The 27,974-nt window shown below is 39.2% G+C and overlaps 2 protein-coding genes across 2 annotated transcripts in view; both read left to right on the top strand.

The window, feature by feature from the left end:
* LOC113122161 (F-actin-uncapping protein LRRC16A-like) overlaps nucleotides 1–16,127 on the top strand; it is a 53,537-nt gene extending 37,410 nt beyond the window's left edge. Inside the window, exons 21-38 of the mRNA XM_026293246.1 lie at nucleotides 1,868–2,040; nucleotides 2,267–2,335; nucleotides 3,600–3,693; nucleotides 3,837–3,935; nucleotides 4,034–4,162; nucleotides 4,349–4,480; nucleotides 4,859–5,034; nucleotides 5,141–5,228; nucleotides 5,409–5,549; nucleotides 7,181–7,247; nucleotides 7,430–7,656; nucleotides 7,869–7,978; nucleotides 8,677–8,940; nucleotides 9,041–9,251; nucleotides 10,067–10,103; nucleotides 10,185–10,442; nucleotides 10,648–10,797; nucleotides 12,177–16,127. Coding sequence (XP_026149031.1) covers nucleotides 1,868–2,040; nucleotides 2,267–2,335; nucleotides 3,600–3,693; nucleotides 3,837–3,935; nucleotides 4,034–4,162; nucleotides 4,349–4,480; nucleotides 4,859–5,034; nucleotides 5,141–5,228; nucleotides 5,409–5,549; nucleotides 7,181–7,247; nucleotides 7,430–7,656; nucleotides 7,869–7,978; nucleotides 8,677–8,940; nucleotides 9,041–9,251; nucleotides 10,067–10,103; nucleotides 10,185–10,442; nucleotides 10,648–10,797; nucleotides 12,177–12,343 — 2,592 coding nt within the window. The 3' untranslated portion in view covers nucleotides 12,344–16,127. The remainder of the gene's footprint in view (nucleotides 1–1,867; nucleotides 2,041–2,266; nucleotides 2,336–3,599; nucleotides 3,694–3,836; nucleotides 3,936–4,033; nucleotides 4,163–4,348; nucleotides 4,481–4,858; nucleotides 5,035–5,140; nucleotides 5,229–5,408; nucleotides 5,550–7,180; nucleotides 7,248–7,429; nucleotides 7,657–7,868; nucleotides 7,979–8,676; nucleotides 8,941–9,040; nucleotides 9,252–10,066; nucleotides 10,104–10,184; nucleotides 10,443–10,647; nucleotides 10,798–12,176) is intronic.
* A 146-nt stretch (nucleotides 16,128–16,273) lies between these two features.
* Nucleotides 16,274–26,707, top strand: LOC113122162 (secretagogin-like). Its single transcript, XM_026293247.2, has 11 exons — nucleotides 16,274–16,469; nucleotides 16,829–16,899; nucleotides 19,484–19,576; nucleotides 22,314–22,403; nucleotides 23,268–23,324; nucleotides 23,632–23,709; nucleotides 24,109–24,164; nucleotides 24,309–24,354; nucleotides 24,487–24,546; nucleotides 25,575–25,643; nucleotides 26,131–26,707. The coding sequence occupies exons 1-11, from the start codon at nucleotides 16,400–16,402 to the stop codon at nucleotides 26,257–26,259; spliced, it is 819 nt and encodes a 272-aa protein (XP_026149032.1). The 5' UTR covers nucleotides 16,274–16,399; the 3' UTR covers nucleotides 26,260–26,707.
* Nucleotides 26,708–27,974: the final 1,267 nt, after the last annotated feature.

The following is a 27,974-nucleotide window of genomic DNA, read 5'->3' as shown; positions in this document are numbered from 1 at the left end:
ATCTCACGCATTTTTGTTCCAGTGCCTGCACTCATCTCTCTCTCAGTGCTGAAAGTGCTAGACTGATGATCCTAACGAGGTGCTCTGTGCTAGATTGGTCCCTCGCTACTTGTAGTGGATATCCATGTTTGTGTGTCGTCATGTGTATGAGCAGGTTGTATGTGAGCTGGTTATCTGGCTGTGCAGCTGGATGCTGGGATACAAAAGCATGAGAAACGTTGATGTATGGCTACTGAAAAACAGATAGGAATTAAGGGGTTAAAGGTGGTAGGTCAAAGGGTGTATAGATGGCAGATCGCAGGGACGTGATAAATGAAGGGAGGTGAAAGGAAATGCAGTTAATTGTAATATTCGTTGGATATTTGAGCTGGTTTAATTTTTATTTTAGAAAAAGCTGCTTTGTTAGAGCAGGAGCTTTGGGGGGATATCTGAGAGGGAGCAAATTTCAGATTTTATTCAGCTTTACATCTTATTTTTTACTATATGCAGCCTATAAAATATAAACTGAAATACATTTTAGTCCTTGATTTTATTTTCCAGCTATTAGAAACAGCCTGAGAGCTCACTGGTGCAAATGTGTTTCCTTATAGGTGAGAGAATTAAGTGATTCACTACCTTTTTAAATTTGCATGTGTAATGTTGGCCCACTACCCCCATGACACCATGCAGGCAGTAAATCATTTTCTCTGCATCCTCAAAAAACACAAAAAAGTAATTTTCAGCCTTTATAACCCTGTTGATGCTATATTTTGAAAGTCACTACCACAAAGTCACAACTATAAAAAAAAAAAAAATACACGTAAAAATCAACCTATAAAATACATTTCACTTTATTACTCCTCTTCAAAGACAAAAGCTTTTCTAGAGATTCTTCAGCACATAAATTCTGAGGTAACAGACTTTACTGTCTTTTGTATCTGTGTCACTGTCAACAAGATTTTTGTGACTAGAATTAATACATGTACTAAACATGTGGTTGTGTTTTCTCATAGGTGATTTTGTTATTATTTGCAATTAGCTGCACTTTTACAAACAACTGAATCATTGAAAGAACTCTTCCAGAAACATAGCAATAATTTGGATAAGTAATGTTTGGGAAAGAGGCAGTCGCATTTTTTAAATTTATTTCACTTGTCACCTTTTTTGTTTTGTGCCGTTTCCATGGTTACAGACTTTGCGACACTGCACCTGAACTCATTCACATTTTGACAAAAATCCTGTCCAGGTGCACGGAAGCCAGCAGACACTAAAATGAATGGCCTGCTGAAGGCGGATCACAGTCTCCAGATGTGTAAATGGCATGCATCAATGAGCGAGCTGCTCACATCTGGTGAACATCAGCATCATGCTGGGGATTTGTAAACCTTCATATCAGGGACAAATCCACTTGATCCAGTGCTGAATGTTTCATGCTGCCCCATGGATTGCTGAAGCTAAACATCCCTGTGCAGTGAAAAAAATGTACCATAAGCACATTTAGGCAGTAAAACAAGATGCCACTGCCCAAAGGAACCGTAATGCTCCCAGCGATATAAATTACACTAACCTTTGTTAAAGCTGACAGTGATGTACAACAAGGGCCAAGGAGGATTTCTGAATGCTTGCTGGTTGTGCTGAAGCTGAAAAGCACACACAACTGGAAGGCGGCTCATCAGTTGTGGCTGTACTGAATAGTGTGCAGGTGGTAGATATAGTCCAAGACTGACCTGCTGTCCTGTAACACTGTCACATACACCATGTAGACCAGCCTGTAAAAAAATGGTCGTATTTCACTCATTGTTCTCATAATATAAACCCAAACCACGGCTTTTCTCTTCTTCTCCCCCTGCATGGCCACTTTGCCCTCCCTCATTCCTTCCCTTCCCAGCCCCTCACCTCTCTGTCTCTAGCAGACTCCAGACTAAAGAGTGATCTGACCATCGTTCTCAATGCGCTCGGCAGCAACTCCTCGCTCACCAGGCTCGACATCAGCGGGAACGCAATGGGTGACATGGGGGCCAAGATGCTAGCCAAGGCACTACAGATCAACTCGAAACTGAGGTAAGTACGCATTATCTGCAAATGCAATATGACACCACTGCTAACAAGACTTGGTACTTTAAGTCCTGCTAGTCAGCTTAATATGGCATGTTGTGGACTGGGTCTTAAATAAAGAGAAAGACGTTTTGACCTTGCGTGCACTTAAACCCAAACACTCGGTCACTGTACAGGGGAGCATTAGAAAAAAATGAAATAATGCTATGTTGACTTGTGTATTTTTGTGCAGGACTGTGATCTGGGATAAGAACAACACCAGTCCTCAGGGTCTTCAGGATGTAGCAGCTGCTTTGGAGAAGTAAGTGCATTTCTTTGTGTGTGTGTGTGTGTTGATGGTGCTAATAAAATGTAAAAATCCTGCAAAATGCTCAGCCTTGACAGTTACTCTGGTGTATTAAACACTGAAGGGATAGATGTGTGAGAGCTGTTAACACGCCCAGACGTCTTTCTCATTTTGTGCTGAGCAGGAGGAAACCTTGAGGTGTTTAGTCAGGAAGAGAAGGGGAATGGATGAAAGGAAGGAGAGTGACGAACGCAGGGAATACCACAACAAAGAGACACCAGAAAAAGAAAAGATGTTAAGGGGAAGAAGACAGTAGAACAGATCACGAGAGACAAAAAATGAGTTCATTGATAAATCAGATATTTTCCTACTATAATTTATGTCTGTGGATATGCACATTCAGTTTTCTATGAGTGTAAAATGATGTGTGTCTACTTAAATCTACTCCTGGGACATCTGTACATCCCCCTTCTCCTGTTGTTTTTCATATTCACCCCACAGCACATCGTCTCTTTTCCTGTCTGACTCTATTTTTTCTGCTCCCAATCTCCATTCTGTTCAGCAGTACAATAGTGTGTACTCTGTGTGTGTGTGTGTGTGTGTGTGTGTGTGTGTGTGTGTGTGTGTGTGTGTGTGTGTGTGTGTGTGTGTGTGTGTGTGTGTGTGTGTGTGTGTGTGTGTGTGTGTGTGTGTGTGTGTGTGTGTGAGAATTTCCTCATCCATAATACTTAAAATGACTCTTTTTAAAGACTTTTCTGATGTTTAATGCTGCAAAACAATGTGCAGTCACCCACATTAAAAACTGTTATTTGACCTGTTGACCTGTATTTGACCTTGAGACTGTAGTTAATATAAAATGCCAGACACATTATTGTGGTGTGGTGGTTGTAAGAGGAAAGGAATAATGTTTAGGGAGGAGATAGAGGTGGCATTTTGTAGGAATCTGAAGGACTCGGGCACATTCACAGCAGATCTGTCAGGTCATCATGATGTGAATATTAATACAGTGCAGTGACTTCAATTCCAGGATCAGTAACCTCTCTAAATGGTGTCAGTTCATTGCTCTGTAATAGACCAGTGTGAAAGCAGCGAGAGGTCGATATAATACTGACTTAGCTTTGTTACCACACACACACACACACACAGATAAACCCACACAGCGATCAGTATGCATAATGGCAAATAATCCTTTTTAATGGCTTAGATTAATACTACGTGTTTTGCTACCTCTATCATGTATCAACTGTGTAATAATGTCCTCTGGCTGTGTCTCCATTAGGAACTTCACCATTCGTTTCATGCCCATCCCCATCATTGACGCCTCCCAGGCTCTCAAGGCCAGTCCTGAGAAAACAGAGGATGCTTTGCTAAAGGTATGTTAGCAGTCTTTGCTGGTTCCTCCAGTATGTTACTGTGCTTTATAAAGCAAGAGATTAATGGCATTGAAACAGCAAACTGAAAGAATACGGTTACTGTCATCAGACTGGTTTATTATAGGCTTTGTGTGTTCCCCCAGATTGAAAACTATTTGTACAGGAACCATGAGACCAGAAAATACCTGCAGGAACAGGCCTATCGGCTTCAGCAGGGCATCGTGACCACAACCACACAACAGGTGTGTGCACAAAAAGAGACAAACATGCACACAAATCATTTAACTTATTAAACCTATGAAAACCACACAGGTTTTAATGTGTTGGTTTTGTCTTCCAGATGATTGACAGGATTTGTGTGAAGGTGCAGGACCACCTGAACTCTCTGAAGAACTCTGAGACAGATGCTATTTTAGAGGACATCAGGTCAGCAGAGAACCTCATCAAAGACGCCAGCAACTCTAAAAAGGTGAGGTCACACACGTCATACCTGGGATTTGTTTATGTAAATGAAGACATTTTATCTCCAGCCTAATTTGTACAGTAGTATCCTGACTGTTGTAGTACAACAATGACTCCTGTATTTTTAATTTACTTACCAAATACAGTGACACATCTCTGACACATTGTCTTCCTCTTTGTGTCCCACCCCCAGCTGCTCCCTAACCTTTACCACCTTGGATCAGCTTCCAGAGAGGAGGTGAACAGCTCATCAGTGGGACCCATCCAGGAGAAACTGGAATCTATGGCTGGAGAGGTGACTACTGTTGTGGAGCAGCAACTACAGGTCAGTGTTAACTTCTCCATGGGGAAAAAATCTAAACTCAGATACTATGAGAGGGTCAGAGTCCAGACTGCAGATTTACCATTTACAATATTTGGTGTTTGGCCAGTAAAAACTGGGCAATGGGCGCCACCTACAGACACTGTAGGTTAAAAGGAAATTAAAGGGAAAAATTTTACATAAATGTGGCAAAACTTTAATAAGCTTTTTATTTTTTTTTTTTTTGTAGCAAAAAACATCACAGAAAATATCACTTGCATTCAAGTGGATTGTCAGAACAAGCTAATGATTTTACCAACAGTTTGTTCAATCAAAGAACCATTAATTACACTCACTGGCACACACACGTATACAAACCTGTCTTCTCCTCTCACCTTTCAGACGCTGTTGGAGTCTATGATGGATACAGCAGAGTCCCTGTGCCCCCATGTGATGAAGAGCAGTAATCTTCGTCCAGAGCTAATGAAGGCCAGCTCAACCAAGATGGTTGTACCCAAGAGCTTTGTTACTAAAACTCTCCTGGAGCAGTCTGGGGTGGATATTATCAACAAAATCAGGTGTGTGTGTATTGTGTGCACATGATGAGCATTGACGTCTGTTGCTGTTTTGCATTTCCTCTCACAGCTTTGTCCACTGACCATCGTTCCCTTTTCTCCTTGTCAGTGAGGTGAAGTTGAGTCTAGCGTCCTTCCTGTCTGATCGCATTGTTGATGAGATTTTGGAGGCTCTTTCCACTTCGCAACAAACACTGGTATGATTTCAATCAACCGCACTCTCGACCACATATGCACGAACATTATTATTAAAAAGGGGTTCATAATAACTCTTGAGTTTTGCCAGCTTGCCACTATTGTTTCAATTCTCAACAATTAGCCCGGGAAAGCCTTGATTTTTGTAGAGATTTGGATTTTTCATCCTTTTTCTTTTTCAGGCAGACCATCTGGTATGTCGAGGTCGCCCTTTGGTCCAGCAGGAGTCGGTGGATCTTGACATCCCGGAGGAGAAGATCCCTAAACGGGCATCCACAGAGATCCTGGAGGGTGAGAGGCTTGACGATCTGGAGACATGCATGGTAGGTCTGGTAACAGATGTGTGTTGATGTGTGTGTAAGCACATGCAATATACGTGGACTCCTATGATTTCAACTTAATTTAACTTAACACAATTTTATTCATGAGGAATCAATATAACTTAAATTATCAAGGCAGTAACTCAATGTTAGTTTGAAGAAAGTTTCTGTTTTATGGTTCATAAACTTGGATTCTTGCCTTTTTAATTTGACTGATGAACTAAAATGCAACAACCAAAGTTAAAAGCCAAATTACTCAAATCCAGTAAGCACAGACTGACTTAATATTGTAGACTAACTGGTACCAAAGACAGGATTGATGAAGATTGATTTAGACCAATAATTAAACCAATGCTGCTTATAAAAAGGGTTGTTCAGGTTGGTTTAGATGTTATCTATGACAGTAGACGGCGTGACAAATGCCAGTAAAACAGGATTAATGTTTTCTTTCCAAAAAATGTCTTAGATTTATTTGGGATTTTGTGATAAAAGAATGACAGATGCAAGTCATTTATTGGTAACAAAGGTAGGATACATCTCTCTCTCCTGGACTATGGGAGAGTCGACCTGAGCAGCATTATTAATGCAGGTTGCAGTCAATAGCAAGCCACATGCTGATCTGTGTCCCTGTCTGGTCTCTCTCACTTAATACACCTGGTGTTCCCTCTATTCATCTTTTATGCCTCTGTTTTATCTGCCTCTTTCTTCCTGTAAAATGGCTACAGCTCTCAATTTCCTTTCCTTTTGTTTTCAGTCTTACTGTGTCTTTCTTTCTCTCCAATCTTTTCCTCTTTTCCCTCTTCTTTTTCTACCTCTGCCTCATGGAGACTCTGTGCTGCACCAGTGTAAGTATTTCTGGACTGTCCCTGTATACTTTCCTTTCCTTTCCACTTTTCTTTTTTTGTTTTTGCCTCACTCTCTTCTTTCACTGTGCTGTCCTCTGTGCTGAAGCTTTTCTATAGTGCAGAGAACCTCCTGCATTTGGTCATTTGAGCCCTATGATTTATTTTATAGATCACAGGGGGAAAAAAATGCAGAATGGACACATTTCCACACTTCCTCATCCTTCAGATTGTATTTTTGCACCGTTGTAAAAATTAGATTTTTAGACTTTTCTAATGAACACATTGCACAGCTCCTCTCCATCACCTTGTAAATGTGATGCTATTGTGGTTTCTGTCACAAATGTTCAAAGGCCACGGTGTGTGTGTGTCCCCTCATGGCCTAACAGTTGTTTTTATTCTGTAGTTATACAATTTAATATACTGTCCTGTGACTTTAGAAAGTATTCAGACCTTCTTTTTTTTTTTTTTTTTTTTTTACACACTTTATGGAGATTTATTTTTAAGGTGATAAAATTGCCATGTCTGCCATCAGTCCACATTCAGTAACCCACATGTATAATCCCCTCCTGCTAATCCAAGATACAGCAACTGTAGATTTAAATGTGTTGCTTATTATAGACGCATAACTTTTTTTGTTGGCTCCATGCATTTTATTGTTATTTCACATAGGTACACACAGATAATAAATCTCTTAAAGCTCATCCACCCTTCACTGCTATAATATAATATAATGACACTTTCAGCATTTGAACAGTTGTCTGATAATCTGATAATCTATACTCTCTTCAGATGACTCCTAAATCGAAGAGGAAGAGCATTCACAGCAGAATGCTTCGACCAGTATCTCGTGCCTTTGGTAAGCAGATAATGTTTCTTGCATTCGATTTAGTATAACGTATAATTTTGTGTTATCTTTCTGATTCAGACTGTAAAATGCATTTGGTCTTTAAAATAATTCCGCAACATGGATGCATCTGAGACTGGATTAGAGTACAGTGTAGGTGAATATTCAACATGCATCTAATTGCAAACCTGCAGAGATGGAGTTTGACCTGGACAAGGCCCTGGAGGATGTTCCTGTCCACATGGATGACACTTCAACTTCATCTCAAACTCCACCTACTCCGTCTCAGGTCCTGCCCAAACTGGAGCAACGTCCACCAGGAGTGATAGTGGAGCTGCCGTCTGAGGAAGAAAAAAAGCTGCAGCATTTCACCAAACTACGACCCCGGAGGAACAAGAAAACACACTCCAGCAAAGTCTCTGTAAGTACAGATTAGTGGGAAAGAAAGTAATTACAAGACAAAAAGAATGAATGAAAATGAATTAATTCCATTATAGCTGAACTACCTTTTCAAAGAATGGTACTTGCACTGGGCTAGTTGCATATTAAATGAAACCTACACTTACTGTAGACAAACAGCTGATCTGTCAGGTGATCCAAACATGTGTCAGATTCTTCAAGTTTTTCTTTCAGCAAATCAACAGTGCTGCATCTCAGGATGGGGAACAGAATGGCCTCATGGGAAGGGTGGACGAGGGTGTAGATGAGTTCTTCTCTAAAAAAGTCACCAAGATGGATTCAAAGTAAGTGTTTTATATTTCTCTCATTAAATGTGTAATATGTGAAAGATTTAGCCGTATCTAGATGAGATTGCAGAATGCAACTTTCTTAGCACCTCACACCAAAGCCCCATTTCCAGGCACAATGGAGAGTACGGTGCTTGTCACCTTTAAAACAAACAAAGCATGTTTCCTGTGTAGATCCAGGGAACTTTTTGGGGATATTTGTGTATATATGTGCTTTTAGTACAATTCAACATTATTAATATATCCTGCTAATCTTTTACATTTCATATATTGCATTGTATATTCTGGACTATAAGTCACACCAGAATATTAGTTTGCATTTCTAATTATTATAGTCTCAGTCGGCCTGTGAAGAAGGTAGGCTAGGCATCACAACCAGCAGGAGTGGAGGGGAAATTAAACAGCGTGTCCTCCTCCTCTCTCAGGTCGTCTGAATGCCGACACTCACTCCAAACTTTGTTTTGGGCGACATTTTCACTGGAGATACACTGGGAGTTAGAGTTTAGAGTGAACATAAATGTTTTTACTTTTTTGGCAATATATTTTCAGTTGGATCAAAAGTTCCATCTAACGCTGGTGACTACTCGACAAAATGACTGTAAATATACACATATAAGTTGGACTACAAGACAGAGGAGTATAAAAGTGTGACTTATAGGGCGGAAAATACGGTAAACATTTCCTCTTCCTTCCAGGCGTTCCTCGAAGAGTTCCGAATCTCAGGATGGAGAGAAGAAGAAGAGTAAAGGAGGATTCCTCAACCTGATCAAACGGTCCTCAAAATCCGACAAATCTGATAAATCTGACAAATCAGATAAGTCAGAGAAAAACCAGGGAGCCCCTCCATCCTCAGTTACGTCTTCAGCCTCTGTAGGTACAGCACCAGCTTCCACCATCCCTGAGGAGCCATCCTCACCAAAGGTGGCAGTGAAGAGCCCAGCACCTGAGCCAAAGTCCAGGTATGTAGCGAAGAAAACATATTCGTTTTGATTACCCAGTAAATCAGTCCAAATGTATCAGTCTACCCCATTTCAAAAACACTTTCTGGCACCACTGCAGAGACACCTCCAGTCGATCGCAACCCACAGACTACAGCAGCAGCTCAGACCGGTCAGAGGAGCTAAGGACCCCGGACTCCATAGACGAGCCCTGGGAGGGTTCAGATGGCAGGGGCAGTCCACAGGGAGGCAGGCGGTACCCGGGAGTGCAGATGATGGGCAGTGGGCTTTTGGCAGAGATGAAGGCCAAGCAGGAAAGGAGAGCACACAAGGTGAGATGAAATGAAAAAACAAAAAATACAGAGGATTAACAAGCAAGAAGTGAGTAATGTAAAATAAGTAATAGAAACAAATGTTTTATCCTTAGCCATTTCAGTAAATGAATGTCAAAATTCTTCCAAATAAGATTTAAGGTTTAATGAGAGTAGTGTGACTGTACTGAGAGCAGCAGTGAGATATACTGTAGTGACACATTAGCCTTGTTTTGGTGTTGATGTGTTGATCTCAGCTCTTACTGTAACTTCCAGCTGGGAGAATATGAAAAAGCATATACAGACAGGAGTGATGTGATTCACAGCAAGACACATAGTCTGAAGATGTGGCCTAATTTAAATTCAGTTTAAATGAACTAAGATGACAAATGTTTCTACATTGCCTTTGCTCTTTTTGCCAACTGTATACAAAAATAAATTAATTTGACATAAATCCTAGTGAGTCAACAGAATTAGAGAGAAATTAGTGTGCATTTGTACATCTAAGGTACCACTGGCTCATAATGGTGTATTCACTATGTGGACAGTATAATGACTCTCTTACGAGTCACTGGAGTGTGTTTGTGTGATAGAGATAGAGAGAGAGCACAGTAGGAGATTTATGGAGCAGTGTGTTGTTTTTTTTTTTTTCTGACCTTGCATCAGTGGCACTAAAGCTTTTCCTGCCATCTGTTTGTCCTGGCTTGTTTCCAGGTGTGTGTGTGTGTGTGTGTGTGTGTTGTGTATGCAGGTAAAACAAAGAAAAGCCTTTTGAGAGCCATGTCATTGTGTGAGCTCTGTAGTGATCCAGTACTTTGTCCTTGTGTTTCTTCTAGTCATCCAGCCCAGACAGACCGGACAGCAATGCAACAGGTGAGCTGTTTACATGGATCTATTTTCAAAGTTTGCACATCAACTCTATATTCATAAAAATGACTTTTTGTGTTTCACTAGCCAAGCCCACAGCCTCAGAAAGCCAGCCACCCAGTGGTTCAATTAGTAAACAAGACCCTGGCTCACCAGAGAAGACTCCAACACGTGTTGAGACCAAGCCTGAGCCAGCCCGTCGTCTCAGAGCCACATCCTCCTCAAGTTCACCTGGGGGACCTGCAGGTCCCAAACCACCAGTGCCGCAGGGGGCAAAGCCCGCCCTGGCCGCCCGACCCACCATTCCACAGAAGCCGAGAACCGCCAGCAGCAGCAGAAGCATAGGTACTGACAAAGCCCTGGATATGAACAGGTTACCACACTAAGGAGGTTATTGCTGCAATGATTTTTTTATCTTCATGAGCCATAATCTTAGTGTAAAAGAACAGTGTGAAATAGTTTTCTGCAGCAAACTGACTGAGCCATATGTTGTCTTGTTGTACAACAGCCAACAGAAAGTTAATTCTCCTGGTCACCTTTGTTTTGATAGATGAGAGCCCAGAGTCTCCCACTAGCGGCAGTGTCTCTCCAAAGCCGACCGTCCTCCCTCCGACACTGAGGAGAGCCCTGTCAGAGAAAGACAAAGAGGGCCAGGCCAGGCTGCAGTTAGGAAGCTCAGCCAACAAAACCACTCAGGAAGGTAGGCCACAAAATCGTTCTACTTAGCCTGTTCATGCCATAATGCTAATAAATAGTTTTCAGTTGTTTTGAAAGTGCATTGAAGTGAGCAGTAGCAGAACCCCCCACCCCCCATTTTTCCCTAGACAGACTGGTAGATGTGGCAGATGTTTGATGTTGCTGACAGTGTGAGTTTTCCCTGTGATCTCTCTATTTGAATTAGTACAGAGGCTCACTTGTCTGTCTACATGTCAAACATGACAGACGTCAGCTCGAGAGATTCAGGTCACAGCTGTCACTCAGTTCAGCTGCGTTTCATCTATTATGTAACAGACAGCCCGGCAGCCTGCTGATTTTTATTTGTTGTCTGACTTCGCTTACTTTCCTGTTCTCATATCAAATGTCCTCTAGAAGTTCATGTCTGCTCAGTACAGCCACTGTACCTTCGCCAGCTCTGTGCCAGAGTACATCAAGAGCCATTAGGTGGCAGTATGTGCAACAGAATCTTCAACTGCAACATACTGAAGATGTCTAAGGAGATTCTCAGTCACATAGGTCCAAATATATTCAAAGTGCTGAAAGGAGACAGCTGGATTTGCTTGAGGTTCTTCAAGCTGATTGACCTCTCATCAAAGATGCTTCAATATGACTGTTTCTATTTCATTATGCTACTTATTTTATCTCTTTTTAAGTTATTTTTTAGGCAGTTTTTGACTTTATTTGACAGGACAGTGGAGAGTGACAGGAGATGTAGGGAGGGAGCAAGGGGAGTCATGCGGAGCACACAACAGCCGGTCCGGGGGTCGAGCCGGCGTCTCCGCAGTCATGGGTGGGTGTGCTAACCACTACACCACCAGCGGCCCCTTAGCTCTGTATGTCCCATACAAATAGAGGATTTGATAAAAAAAAATCTTTGATTACTGAGCAAGTCCAGCTCCCTACTTTTAGCATTTTAGCAAGCGGATGTTGTTTAAGCACAGCCTCCCTTCATAGTCGTTACTCTGAACTTACCATCTACACTGGCATTCAATTGACAGAGAGCAGGGATCTGTTCTGTACAGGCCACCACAGCACAAAAAAATGATTTCTCTTGAAACTCATAACTTTGTGCAATGCAGTCTCCAAATTTCACCAAATATACTTTGGTGTATAAAAGAAGAATATGTTGAGTTTACAGTGGATATAAACTATTGTTTGCACACTAAGCAAGTTGACTATTGACACTGACACTGGAACATTAGTCTGTCTATTCAAGCAGGATACTCAAATGAAGAATTATGAATTTAAATATTATTTTCAAATGATTTAGTCTCCTCTGTTCCCTCTCCTCCTTCCCTCATTTTCACCCTGTAGCTCAAATCATTGCCAACACTTACTGTCATTCTCACCTCATGTTTTCAGTGAGGGCACCTTCAGACTCTGTTCAGCGACCCAAGCCTCTCCGCACCAACTCTGAGGATCATGACTCGTTTAAGACCAGGAATCAATCTCCAAACCCAGACAAGGCAGCAGGCAAGAAGTCATCAGACTCTGGAGAAGAGGCAGACAAAGACTTTATATTAACATGAGCCTCACATGTTCTCCTTTAGAAACGTCCCAGTTATGTTAGAAAACCTGTTGGTCCTGTCTAACCACAAAATATAAATCATGTTTGGTTTAATATTGTATCATAAAAGACAGTAATGCACCATTTCCCTTTGAATTATCTATGATGAAATTGATGAGAGACAACACTGGGGAATACCCTCAAAATTCCAATCAGTGTTTCCTGTTAAACCAAACTCTGCTAAATCTGCTCAACGCTTCCATCTCACAAACAGCCTTTTTCTAGTTCTGCTGTCAACCCTCTCCCTGCTGCACATGAAAATCTCATGTCTCTGAAAGAATCAGGATTCAAAAGTGGTTCGTGGGGCAATCAAACCAAATAAGCCGATGAGCAAATAAACCACGATAAAGAGAAATGATACCTTCAGAAAACAACAGACTTCCTGTGCAGAAGGCAGTGACAGCATAAAATCACTTTAACTAATAATCTAGTGTGTGGTTTCCATTTTTTCAGTAGCTTTGTCTCGCAGGGACCAAACATGTAACACTACCACTGCACTGTACTGTACTTGAACTGAAACACACAACCAGACAATGACCCAATGGCATTTCTTCCTTTGCTACACTTCTATACATTTTTCTAGATGCTATATTCAGTAGGTGCAAGTTACTTTTCTCTGGACTTCTTCTGGACAACAATATGCAATTCCTCATTTTGTACAGGAAGATACAGGTTCAGCTGAGAATCTCAGCACAAAGTAATTCAGAAATACACATTTGATGTAGCTTTTCTAACAAACTAACTCAGACGGGGCTAAATGGACTTCACTGAAGGATGGTAGTGGATTGCTGGACTCAAGTTTGTCTCGCTGTATGGGAGAGTTGGAGTGACCCTATAAAGTGTGTGTGCGCTTTGAGAGGACTGTGGTACTTTAACTTCAATAACCAATTGATAAGACTTTAGCACTGTTAACACTAAAACACTGTGCAAGACATTCATTGTATTTTTACCTTTAACTGCTAAAGGTCTTTTTTTTTTTTTTTTTTTTTAACAGAGGTAATGGGGAAAATATTATGTATCTGCCATTAAAGTACAATACAGAGTGCAATTGTAGCTCATATGTCTAGTCTTATTTGGTCAAATTAATATTTAAACCAAATTTTAGATTTTTTTTCCCACAACAACTGAAACGATTAAACACTAAACCAAACAAAGTTATGCCACTGTTACAGGGACTCTGGATTGTTCTTAAAGACAGACAGGTCCTCGCCTCTGACAGCACACTAATGTATTACATTTACCAATATTCCCCCGATGTGCTGATGGCCCAATGAACACACACGAACACACGCGCACACACACACGTAGTCTTTGTGTAAAGCAAAACTCTGAGGAAGCTGCAGCCTTAAAACATTTCTTCATAACTTTCACACTTCATAAAATCTCACACCATGTAATCAAATTGCCTCTTAAGTCACTGAAAATGCAGTGAGTGAACTGAGGGAAGCTGCATTTTGACCATATCAACCTCTGGACATACCATTTTCAGGACAAGGGGGTTATAACTTCATACATCACTAAACAGATCCAAGCTCAAATGAGTAATGCTGGATGTTCTACTGTTGGCTAAGGCTGTCCACCTGAGGTGTGGATTAGAAAAGCTGGATTCAATCATCTGAAATAAGTGACCCAGTAGAGCAGTTAGTGGTATACAAGAGTGACAGGGTTGTAATTTATGATGTTGCCATAAATGCATGTCCACTGCTTTGATATAACAATATAATTTGTATAAGCTCTACTAAATTAGTATATAGTAATCCTGTGCACAGCTGTATGCACATGCATCAAATCCAGTGCACAAAAGACCTGTCTACATTTCTAAAAGATTAGTCACGACTAAAAGATTAATGCGTCGGGCACATTAGAACTCCTATCACTTAATCCCTCCATTACATTAAAAGCAAGTACAACCACAACAGGAACTTGGTAACAAGTAAAAGCACAAGAATATTCTACAAACTAACAGTTGTTTCAGAGCATAAATAATCCCTCCTGACTTTAATGATACCATTCAATTACAAATTTATCAAGCTGCCCAATGGGTCCTATTGATCCTGCAATACTATTTTCTACACACATTATCATCTGTCCAATGTCAACGGGTTAGTCGTGTAAAAAAAACTGCATCTATAGCTAAATGGGCCTGTTCTCTTGTTTACATTGAATAAACCTGAGAACAAGCCTGCTCCAGTTGTAGGTTTGAGATTATTGACAAATTACCAGGACAAGAAGACTCTGAAAGAACCAACAGACCTAGGATCATGTGAGAGAGTCAACAAAATTATCCAGCTAACATGTTTATCCACATATGAAGTATACACCCCTGAATGTTTCACAGCACCACAGATCTCAGGATGGTTCCTGATTTTTCACTTAATAGCAAGAAAATGCACTTTTCACACTAGTTCAGAACACATTCTGCCAGCCATTGTAATAACACGCGTCTTGGTAACTCACTCATCTACAACCTGTAGCCTTTTCAACGTAGAATCAGGCGGTTTTCATATTGCATATATGATTTGATGCAGAGTATACACACATACTCTACACATCTCCACATGAAACTTTTAAACTCTAGTATATTCATTTGACCACTGTTCTTCTAGTACTTATGCTTTTTGACTGCTTGTTGTGTGCCGAGTTGCATAAGCATCAATGGCAGATGTGCAACCCACCAACTGCAGCTGACCTCAGTTCTTTACATGCAATCACTGTGTAAGGGACTTGTATTTTATTATACTGTATATAGGTCAAATTCAAGTCGAGGCCAAAGGTCTTCCTGGTTCACCTTTTGCTATGATATCTATCAGTGTCTTTTGTAGGGTTATGATTAGATTTTGCCTCTTTGTCACTAATCATGGCTAGGAAATAAAGTTCCTGTTGTATATAATTAAACTGTTCCTGACATTAAAGACTGTTTCTGTTTACCAGGACACTGGGAATATACCATCACTTTACAATAAGCTTAAAGCAAACAGACATGCCTGTGTGCCGTATCCTACTAGCATTTTTAACAACTGTCCTACCACCTTGAAATGCTCCGCACACCTCCCACTCTGCTTTTGCTTTCTAGCTGTGTGAAAGACTGACAACGATTTGCTGTTCAATCCTGAAAATAAGTATCCACTTCATGTTTGTTGGTGCACTGAGTTGATAAAGTAAAACAATTAGTAACACACTCCTGAGTCTACATGTATGTGTGACTGCATGATGTGGCTGTGAGTCTAACTGTATGTGTATATATGTGCTTTCATAAATGTAGGTGTATGTGTGTGCAGTATATACCCACTGTGGTATATTCACACACACACACACACACCTATGTAGACACAGCAAATCCTACCCAGTTTTCGTACCAAGTACACTACTACACTACGGGTTTGTTGGTAACTTATTTGTTTACAAAAGTGGCTGGTGAAGTCTTGATCTTGCATTTCCTCTCACTTGTAATATTGTGTTCATAATTGTGGAAATTAATTCTTTTGTGTGTATTAATTTGGTTTTCCAAGTAATAAATTTAGTGTCAATTTCATTCACATTCATGATTCATAAAAGAAATGATGTAAAACAATGTCTTTTTTCTTGAGCTAGGAAAAATTACAAATGACATGTTCGCTCCCTGATATCAGTCTTGATACATTATTTGTTCCATTTTGTCCATCTGTTTCACTAAATTTCATTCTGCTGGCATTGGACATTTCTTTATGTGAATATTAATACTGATTAAAATAATTTTACAATTTTAATCTCTGCATAATCTCCTTTTTTTTGTAACTTCTTGTCGAAACTGCACTTTCACAATGCAGCCACCAGATGGCAAATACACTGTGCGCTCTCTCCCTCACTCACAATCACACACACCCAGACACCCACACAGAGGAGGTGTGGTTTTTACTAAGTGAGAAGGAGCATATGTCAACTAAGCAGGCTACTGAACAGGGCAGCACACTTTGTCACTTCAGTCTTCATTGCTTTTATGTGTAAAAGTTGACAGCTTGCTTTGCTTTTCCTTATTAAAATGGACAATGCATTTGAAAACCTGGATGCAGCTGGCTTCCTTGAAATCTGGCAACGCTTCGATGCAGATGGTAAGGACAGTTAATGGCACATTCATATTTATCTCCTTAAATGTGTCTAAGATATATCTAAGGTTGTTTGGTAGTTTATATCTTCTATATAACGGAAAAACAGATGATCATAATTTGTAAGTTTTCCTTATAAGGAAGTGATTTTAGTTCTTAGTGTCATGGTAAATATTTCTGTCACTGCAAAACTAAACCCTTGAAAACCTGTGTTGGCTATGTCTTTGTCTTAAAACAGCAAAGATTTATGTACAACTTAAAAGGATTTAATTTACTTCTTAGGACCTTGTAAGTTTTTACTTACTATGTGAATTTTATTAAAAGGCCAATCTGACTTGTGCGTGGATTGTTTTTCATTTGGACAGATAATGGCTACATAGAGGGCAAAGAACTTGATGACTTTTTTCGTCACATGATGAAGAAACTGGGTCCGAAAGTAAGTCAGTTTTAGATAAATTCATTCATAACGAGTGATGAAAACACTGACAATACTTCAGTGCACTGTATTGCATGTCAAGGGCAGCTCAGAAGGATGAAAGCTACTGATTGCAACATCATTTCCATCTGATAATGGCAAATATGTGTTCCATCATTACAGCAATCAAACTAATACGCCGGTTTCCAAAATAAGATTATGTAAATTAAGACATGCAGTTACTATAGTCCAAAGCATATGTTTTCAAACTGCTACACATGTTCTGTTCATCAGGCTCTGGTTGTTCAGCACATTCACTTTGAAATAAAATAAAAGCCTCAGCTTTAACTTGAGTGGTTTACATCAAAATATTATTCAAATGTACCCAACCGTATATTGTGGAAAACCATCTAGCTTTGATATTTCTCTGACTGGTTGCTTTTTTTAAAAGGCTATTATAATTTTCACTTGCATGTTCTGATGTTGAAACAGGACACTGCTCAAGTACTCAAAGTAAAGCTTAGGGGAGAGTTGGTACTTTAATGAATAATATGCAATATTTTATTTTAAATTCAAAGTAACAAAAGCCCTGAGTGTGAGGAACAAAAAATGTGTAGCCTGTCCAGTATTAAAGTCTGGACAGTTTCATAGCTCACTTTATGTTATCTATCCTATGGACATGTTCTACAGGCAAGTATTATTTTGAAATTTGCCACTAAAATGTTTGGTAATTGGTAATTAAATTAGATGTTTAGACAGATGTTTGTTAATGATGTTAATGGAAGACACAATTTGTCAAAATTAAAGCTTTGAGTCAGCTTTTAGGAAATACAGATGGCTTTGGACCTGCTGTGTGGGCAGCTGAAGCACTATGCAGTTATCTGGATGGGTGGGGTGACTATAAATTGAAGAGCTCTGGTCATTGTCAAAGGAAAAGCCCTCGACTTGGTTACAAATTGATCTTAGCTACAAAAAGGATTTGTGTGTATTTTTGTGTGTGCGCACCAATGACACATGATGTTTACTGGGTCACGTTAAATGCTGTTAAGCTACATAAAGCATCATTAAGCCCTCACTTAAAACCAGTCATAATGGAAAACCAAATGGGTGAAAGCTAGTAATGCACGTTGTAGTGTGTCTCTGTATGTGTGTGGCAGATTTTGACCTTCCTTGGATACAAATGGGGTTGTACTAAAACAAAATCTATGAGCCACATGTCGCCTCTCAGATGTTTGCTTCCTATGATTATTGCATTGTTGTATTTCTGGTGTGTTTCTCTCGAGCTACAGAAAACACTGTATTCATTCTGCCATATTCTGCTCAGCTCATCAAACACTGGATAATGTTAACCATAACCATACCTTTCTATCCTTTTGTTCCTTTATTTACTGTAGTGCATTAAAGTTTATTCATACATTTTCAATTACAATTGACTGAAAATGGATTGGTTTGAATGCAAATTTAGTATAGCAAAAAAAAAAAAAAATATATATATATATATATATATATATATATATATATATATAGACAAGGTTGTCATTATAGTGATGAAGCATATCTTGAATTCAATTATGTACATGAGGTCAGATTTGATTGTATATGATTTAAAAACCTCTGCTTGCTGGCACCAAACCTGATAGAAAACTGATGCTGAAGACAAATACTTGTCTTTCTGTAATGAGCAAAGCCCTGGCACCTCATAGTCTGCAGACTGTTTGCTCTGCAGTGCATGAAACGATGATTCAGATCTCAGCAGCACAGATCAACAGGTTTCTATAGTTACAGCACAATGATCAAGGGCTTTGCAAAAAGTCACTGGAAGATCAGCTGCAAAATATATTTTTAAATAACTTAACTTGCTCATGCTTGCCTGAGCTCTGTCTGGGAAGGAACTGGGTCTACACAGGAACTGAAAATGTGATTCTAACTCAGATAAACATGCAAACAGTTATAATCTGCTAGAATATGTTTTGTGCTTCCTGAAAATCATCATGTTAGTAAAAAACAGCTCTTGATTCTATTTTCTGGTTCACAAAGAATAAGCAATTTTCACAACAGGGGCATTTGCAGTAAACTGCCTGTTGCAGGTAAGTAAGTCATAGACTACTACAGAGAATGGGGTTACTATATTAGATATTTCACCACTTTTCCTGGATGACGATGGAGGCCAACGTTTGAGGCATACATCATGCTTTCTTTCCTGTGTCTTAGAAAGACTGAGTAGGCTAAGGACATACAGTACCTGTGAGCTACACAGACACTTAATGAACATTTAGCATCGGGGTCAGTTCTTGAGAGAGGAAAATGAGAGATCAAACAAGTATCCATGGTGACATTGCCTCAAAATAACAGCAGCTCAGCCAGTGACGTATTTTTCCTTCAGTGCCAGTTTCAAATTTTGTATATGCTTGATTTAAAAGAATCAACGTGACACAACTAAGTGGTTTTATTACACTTAATTATATATCCCATGCCATCATGCCTCATCATTTATTCTATCGTATCTGTCCCCAGTCAAAAATAATGGAAACTTGGTGGAGTTGTAATGCTGACTGGGGGCTAAGAAAGTGCCAATGCTGCATTTAAAATGATTGTGTGTTTACAGGAGAAAGTGACCGAAGAGAGAGTTCAGAGAATGAAGCAGAGGTTTATGTCCGCCTATGATGTCACTGCTGACGGGAAGCTACAGATTCAGGAGGTACAACACAATTTCTGTGTCCTTCATTCACTTGATCATTATTGCCTTCATACTAAGGTAGCTTACTTGTTATAGCTTTTGTCCTCTTATAGGTATGTTGGTATCTAAATATATAAATACGTATCCTAGAAAAACAGAAACCACCACACTGATCCTCTCATCTACCTTTAATTAGAAAGTGCAGGATTTTGTTCTATGCATCCTGCTTCAAATTTACGGTCCATGGAAAAATACCTAAATTCTCTTACTACACTATCCCTCGTTCTTTCGGTTCCTCTCCACACTATATAGACAACTAACTTATGCTTCACTGTTGATCCCTCTCTCTTACCTATCTATCCCACTCACCCTTGTCTTTTTATCTACTATACACGCGCTGCCTTCTCCTCATAATCATTTACCTGTGCATTAAATAATGATCTAAACTGAACTGGTCAAACTGTGATCTTTTTGCAAACTGCTCCTAATTGATGAAGGTTCATTGGCAAATTAATTTTTCCATTTAGACCATTAATTTAATTAACTCAAACCCAACTGTCAAACTTAACAGGCTGTGGCTGTTCCTCAGAAATTTAAAGCCCTAGTTTGACAACACTGCTTTTTCAGTCTCCACTCAGTGTAATTGAGCAGCAGTGCTTCTGAGCAGTGAGGAGCATTTTGTTCTGTTTTTTTCTGATTCATTAGGCCAATCCCTTAATACATAACAGAACTCAAAAGCTATGGCTTTTACTCAAAGCTGAAAAAAAAAACAAAACAAAACAAAAAAAAACAAAACAATCCATCCATTACTGCAATAAGTGGCCTGTTGAAGATACTGATGCAGACACACGCGGCCAAAGATCCTTGTACCTTCATTTGAAGCCAATTATTGGATGCACCGTGCTACTGTCTCTCCTCCATCTTTATCTATATTTAATATCTGCCTTGGAACTCAGTGGGGACATTTATGTAAAATAACAGGAGGCCAGGTTTTGCTGTGCGGTCTAATTATTTAGCTGGCTGTTGTTACTGAATGAATTTTGCCGATAGCATAAACATGAAATTTTAAGAGAGCAACTGGGTGATGTCACGTTTGGTTAGTATCCCATTCACTTAAGGACAGTATCAGTACCACTACTGTTCCAGCAAACTGTTGTGCATCATTACTGTGTCTCCTGCCCAGTTTTTTGTGCAACGTTTTCTGTTTCCTCATACTGTTGCCCCTGCACTACAAATGAGATTAAGGAAGTTAGTAAGCATATCTCACAGCCACAGTATCCTGTGTGATGCTGCCATGAGAAGCTGTACCACATGATTGCCAAATACAGTGTTCACTTACTGTCAGACAAAAAAAAAAAAAAAAGGGGGTAACCTCACCACTGTATCAGTGTCATGCACGTTCTTATGTTCTTAACAACACAGCAGTCCTTGTTCTTGCAAGGGCCCAAGATCACTTCAGTGGGTGGTTGCTTGATGAAATGAGGGCATTAACTTGTCAATCATGTTTTGTTTGCCATCACATGTATTCTATACTATTCAGTCTGAACACTTACAATATGCTGGCATACATTATGAGGTGACACTGTTATAAGCCACTTTGTGTTTTGGACTGAAAAAAACTGCGGATATTAAAGTCTAGAAATTACAATGGAAGAAATCTTTACTGATGTTCTGCATTTTGTAGACCATACAATTACTTAAATGAAATATTCCAGTAGATAGTTAGATTTCAAATTAGCCCTACGTCTTAGTGCTACAACTAAGACTACAACATATTTTTAAACACCCAGTAGCGGCAGGACGTCTATGTGTGTGTAGAGTGCGACATCCCTGAAATGTCTAGCTCTTCTATTGTTGGCATTGCCGTTGGTGCATTTTGCTTGCTCAGCACTCTCATCTTGTCTTTTAGTTAAAATGATGACCAGGGCCAGTTCAATCTGCTAATGGAGAGCTGATATAGTGGAAGAAGGACGGCCAAGAGGTGGCCCACATGAACTGGAGAGGAGCCAAGAGCAGCTGGTGTAGAAATATTTTACGCAGATGACAATAATACATGACTTCTCCATTATCCCTGCAAGTGTCTAGTCCTGCAGACTGTTTCAGTTTGCAGAGGTTTTGTAATATAGTCTACACCTTAAGTATCTTGAAGGCACAGCATTTTTTGGTCCTTCAGACTCTAAACTTGAGCACGTTCAATTTTAGAATAATGGACACTAAAGTGCCAAGTCTCAGCTTTAAATCCGATATGTCAACACAGAAAGAACTTGCTCTTATGGCAAATATCAAACATGTTGCCATGGTTTTCTCTGTCACAATCACGGGTATGTCTGAATCGAGCCCCTGTGTCTGAACAACAGAAAGCCATCGCTTTAACAAACTGGTAAACGCCTGCAGTTTTATATATTTGATGCCTGAAGGGGACTTATAAAAAAATAAAGAAGTGACCATGGAAGTGAAGAAGAAAATAATGAAGCTATGTAGTTGGTTTGGACACAGTTAGGCTGTGTCCTAAGTCTAGATTTATTTTATGAACGTAAAACCTAACAGCAAAGTCTATTAATGGTTACAATGTGTTGATTGGCCACACTGTTGAGAGCTTCATCTGATCCATTTCTAAAACTGACCTGTGATCTGATCTGCAAGGCCAGACCAGATAAGACTGAACAGTTCTGGTCTCTGGGCACTGGAAATGTGGTGTTACTCCACTGTTCTCCAAAACCAATATCCACTCTGTACTCTCCCCTCTGTCCTGTCCTAGTTGGCCAATATGATCCTTCCTGAAGATGAAAACTTCCTGTTAATTTTCCGCAGAGAAGCTCCTCTGGACAACAGTGTTGACTTCATGCAGGTAAGATCTCAGGTCACAATGTGTCAATGAACGATAAGCACCAAACAATTTTCTGTAGGATGGACCCAAACTTTACATGATGAGCTAAAAACAGATACAAATTTTAGACAGGAACCAACTGTTATAACATTTTATGTCTAAGGCTGGCCACACACTAGACAATTGTATGTATGTAATTTAGAGCCTGATTTGTCACAAGTGATTAGATGCCTGAACAATCCTCAGCTTTGTGCTGTCAGTGCGATTATTTACTGCTCCTGAGCAGGTCAGAGCCTCAAACATGTTTCATATTCATGATTCCTGGTGTGGGAGCCTCAGACAGAACACTCACAATAACCAACAAGAGCAAGTGGCCTGGGAAACGTCACCATTTGTGCACGTCCACAGCATCACAACACAACCTGAGCCAAATGGAGCATTGAAAAAGAAGAAAAGCTTGTTGAATTATGGCGACAACACAAAAGAAGACCAACAATTAAAAAAAAACTGTGGGTCACGAAGTCAAGTTTGATTATGCGAGTTTCTGTGAAATCTCCTGTCTTTAGAATCTGCAACCTGAAATCAAACGGAAGGTGCATGGTTTCATTTTGTACAATTGTCTAGTATGTGTGGCTCATAATAAATATATAAAAGATCATAATGTTAAAAACCAGCTGAAACTGTCCTCATGTCTACCTCCAACGTTTTAAACTCATGGAACATTTGAAAAGTGTGTGGCCAGCCGTATCAAGTGTGATGTTGCATCTGTAAACGTATCGCTTATTGTAAATGTCAGTATAACGACACCAGCGGACGGAGTTAGGTTAGCTGTATTCCAACTCACTCAAAGAACCATCTATAAGCTTGTCCTCTCTGCCACTACAGATATGGAGGAAGTACGATGTCGACTGCAGTGGCTACATATCAGCTCAGGAGCTCAAGGTGAGGTTGTCAAGACAAACAAAATGCACACATTCTCACAACACACAACCACCTACACATCTCCTTGAGTCATGGCACAGGCAGTGAATGAAAAACTCTTAAACAGTAATTTCTGACAAGACTATTGGTAGTTCCTTGGACATATCTAATAAAGCATAATGTTTGTGCTACTAGCAGAAGATATTCCTTTATAGATGCACTTATAGTATATTTTTTCTGGTAGAGTTTGTAAAACATGTAACAACCTATCACACACTGGATCTGACGGTTTTGCCATTTGATGATGCGATAAATTTCTGTCTTCTAGGCTTTCCTGAAAGACCTGTTCCAGCAGCACCACAAGGAAGTGCCATCTGACAAACTGGAGGAGTACACTGACACAATGGTGATAACACAGATCACTCGTACACACACAAACACACATTACACAGCAAAACTAATTAGGTAAACACATGATCAGGCATAAATGTCTGTGGTGTTTGTCTGTTGGTGTGAAAATACATGCACAGCTACTTTGTCTGAGGCAATGTTTAATCTCATTGTACGTTATTTGAAATGGAAAAATGTCTGCCCTCATTGTTTGTGACATATTTATGGTCACTAACTAAATTTGCAGGAGACCAACAGGATTTAATTAGCTATTCTACCCAAACAACAGCTAAATGCAACAAGAAGAAATTGTTTGAAGCGAATTTAAAGACAGAGACAGAGACAGAGAGAGACAGAGATCCATAAAGACTGAAGTTAATTTAATGTTTCTCTGTGGATTCTCTTTTTCTGGCAGATGAAAATCTTTGACAAAAACAAGGACGGCCGTTTGGATTTGAACGACTTGGCCAGGTATTTTTTTTTAATGAGCAGGGTCAACAGTCATTCTTAGAAGAAAGAAAAAAATTCCCCGTAATTGTGTCTGATGTCCTGACATACAAGAGCTACTTGATCAAAATTTGATAAAATTTCATTTTTCAAATCTTTCATAATTAGGATCTTAGCCTTAGAAGAGAATTTCCTGCTCCAGTTCCAGATCAACGTGAGTATATTGTTCATCTTATTTGTCAAATGAAAACAAGAGCATAGATGTTAAAACTATTTAATAGTTTTTTTATATCTATTTTCCCTTCTATCATTTTGACTTTAACAGCTCTCCTCTTGTTTCCCTAAGGCATGCAGTAAAGAGGAGAGGAAGAGAGACTTTCAGAAGATCTTTGACCATTATGATGTTGTAAGTACACCAACACATCGCGAGACAGATAAAGAGTGTTGCTTCATAATTTCATCAAATCTAAGTTAATTACATGTCCTACAGGAAAATGTGACAAGACTCAACCTCTAAAATCTGATCATCATGTTTGGATTCCTAGAATCTGCTACTCTTGAAAAATATATCATGGGACTTATTCAGTGACACAGTTGATGAAAGTCATTTTAAGCGAGCCTGTGACCAAGAGGCTGCAGGTTTGAATCCTCACTAACTCTTCTATGTTAATGAGGGTAAAAACTGACAATCACCCTGAAATTACTCATTTAAAACTTCCATGGACAAAGGTCCTCTGGTCCCAACAACACTACTCAGGTGTAGTACAAGCAATATCACCCGTGGTCGTAAAGGACAATTTCCATGCGTCGAAGTTTTGCTTCCATAGACTCAGTTTGTTTAACTGCATGCTTCCACACAACAAATTTTTTTACTGTAGAGTGTAAAAAAATATGCAACAGCTCCATGTAGTATATTGGTGTGTTCTGCTTCAAAGTTCAGATCATACCGTGTCTAACCTACAGGAGGATATCTCAAATAAATGCAAGTAAATTCTTTACATTACTGATATAAATCTATACCACAAAGTAACTTTACAGTGTACTGTATATTACTGTACACAATCCTGATCTGGCAAGTAATATACAAACATTTGAAAAGACACCTCCCAAATAGACAAACTCTCTTTTCCTAATATGGATTTATGGATTTGTTTCAGTTATTTTCCTCTGCATATATTTTATCTCTTAGTATATTTTATCTCTTTGTAAATATAAACAATAAATCAAACCAGCTTAGAACTAATATGCATTTACTGTACCCTGTCCCAAATGCAGGTTAGTCTGTGTTTCACCCTAAGGAACACACAGAGGACAGAAACGCTAATAAATAACTGTCTGAATAATAGGTGGGGTGTAAATTAACGAGTGCTCTGTTTTTGGCTTTCTATTTTTTTGGTCTTCCCTTTGTTTCTTTCTTCCTTTCTTCTTGATTAGAGTAAGACAGGGGCCCTGGAGGGTCCTGAGGTAGATGGCTTTGTCAAAGACATGATGGAGCTGGTCAGGGTAAGAGTCTATGATGATGTCCTTTTATCCAAGTTATGTTTTGTAATGAACGTCTTTATTTCTATGACAGTGTTATTTAGCTAAACATGTTATGTATATAAATATTGCTATCAACTGGGACAATAGTGATGCTATTTGTGCTACTTTACTTCTCTCAACAACAAGGTCTCAGTATCAAAGCACAATATTTTTTTTGGTCCTGATCAAACGTGTTCATAGAATCAGTTATCATCAGCATCATGAGTTGACTTGGCTGATTATTTCACAACAGTCTAGAGCTTGTTGCACAAAAATTAACCAGTGAATCTGGTATGAACATCTGTAGCTTGACTGTGTGCTACATCACTTCTCTTAGCTATTCTCCTCTGTAAGCTCGATCTGCTGCCTGGAGATGGTTATTGGAGTGTAATGAGTCTGGATCCATATTAATGCTGGCACAAGTGGCAAATTCATTAAAGGATAAAAACCTTTGTTCTCTTGTTCCCAGCCCAATATCACAGGTTCTGAGCTGGACAAGCTGCGAGCCGTTCTGCTGCGCCACTGTGATGTCAACAAGGACGGGAAGATCCAGAGAAATGAGCTAGCTCTGTGTCTGGGAGTCAAGGCTAAACCTTAGAGATTTCTATTATGACGCTAAAGTGTTCTGTGTTTGTTGCATAGAACATTAATGTCTGGTTAAGGTCAATACTCATAAAGCATTATTTAATCCTGAATATGGAAAACACAATTAATGCCGTGATGGAAAAAAAAAGACTACATCTTCTACCACTTCAAATGACAGTGTCTCTTGTGCATGTCTAAGGGCCAAGAAATGTGAATGTTTTTTGGCTAAAGTCTGTCAGACTTATATATTAAGTAGTGTGGTGGTTGGTGAACATGTTTGTGCAGCTGAATGTTTCTCAAGTTATATAAAGTTCTGCTCTCTTAGTTTGGAGCTGGAGAACTTCGGTCATTGATGTTTGACCACCTGCATGTTTCTCTGCCAAAAACAGCCGAAATATGTTATTGTAATTTTAATATAACCAACTGTTGAGAAAATAAAGCAATGAGAAGTAACAAGCATATTTAGTTTTCATTTTGTTTTTACTATTGAAATGTAATATATTTATCAACCTTTCTAAGTCAATTATTCATTTAAATGAGCATTATTCAGATAACCCTTTTATGTCATAAGGGACATAACATTATTATCTAATGCTGGAAATATTTTCAAAACATAAGTTAATATTGCTCGCACTCCTAATTTAAAAAAAAAAAAAATCCAATCATTAAGGGATGTATAATTTAAAAATCTAGATAATGAACATTTGCAAGTGTTGTTGCATTAGCAGGAATCATCCACAGCAGAAAAGCATAATAACTCAAAACTCAAAATCTATGTACTATTGATTAATGAGTAACTTGAAGCTTTATCGGGTGTTTTGTTAAACATTTCTTCATAATTTCAAACCAACATACAGGATATTTGGTTGAATTCAAGTAATGGATTATAATAATAAGACTCACATTCTTCATGAAATTAGATATTCTCTTCAAACACATTAAGCAGAAAAAAATAAGTCAACATTTAACATTCATATGGAAACCACTACAGATTTATTTACAGATGTATGGATTACTTTAGGCTTAAAAATATGAACAGTACAGCTCCATCTTTACCAATATACAGTAGGTCACTGTGACTCGTCTGTGAGAAGAGGCATGTCATGTCAGGCATGTCTTTGTTTGTCAAGTAGAGAATGAAAACCAGCGTGGCTAAGTAGATGGAAACCCCTTCCGGCCCCTAAAAGCCAGCTAATGGTGTGGACCTAAAAGCTTTACTCCACCTCAGACCACCCGATTGCCCTTCGAGTCCCTGCAAAGCTGTGGTCAGTGGTTAGATATTGGCCGTCAGTCTATGTATGTGCTCATTAAACAGAGAGGCACTACTACAAACACTGAAAAAAGAGACTTTGCATAATGTGTTTATAGACAGTAAATTAGATACACTTGTGAGCTTTTGTCTGTGTATACAGTGCTGGTCATTTAAGAGCTTATGTGTGTTTGTGTGGGCAGAGCAGCTGCCACACAGCTGCTGCAAAACAAACAGTTTCCCATTTACGCTGAAAGCTTTGCTCTCTCCACTGTGTCTCAGGCCTCATTTACGCCTGAGGTTCAACAGTTACTGTGGCACAGTAGAAGGGAATTTCAATAACATAGTATCTGATCATTCTTACTGTTAATTGTTAATATATAAAACTATAAGAAATGCAGAATAGATTGTTTTTTTTCCCCAATCACAAATCTTTCTCTCTTTGGTTTCCAGGTTTTCTGAGGAAGAAAATACTAATT

The sequence above is a fragment of the Mastacembelus armatus genome, chromosome 16 (assembly GCF_900324485.2).
Source record: "Mastacembelus armatus chromosome 16, fMasArm1.2, whole genome shotgun sequence".
Taxonomy (NCBI): domain Eukaryota; kingdom Metazoa; phylum Chordata; class Actinopteri; order Synbranchiformes; family Mastacembelidae; genus Mastacembelus; species Mastacembelus armatus.
The sequence above is the reverse complement of the archived record's forward strand: the minus strand, read 5'-3'. Positions and strand labels throughout refer to the sequence as shown.

Excerpts from the sequence above, each read along its gene's own strand:
- LOC113122162 (XM_026293247.2), top strand. The coding sequence starts at position 16,400 with ATGGACAATGCATTTGAAAACCTGGATGCAGCTGGCTTCCTTGAAATC. Across the intron at positions 23,325-23,631 it reads TATCAGCTCAGGAGCTCAAG|GCTTTCCTGAAAGACCTGTT; the intron begins GTGAGGTTGTCA and ends TCTGTCTTCTAG. Across the intron at positions 24,355-24,486 it reads TGCTCCAGTTCCAGATCAAC|GCATGCAGTAAAGAGGAGAG; the intron begins GTGAGTATATTG and ends TGTTTCCCTAAG.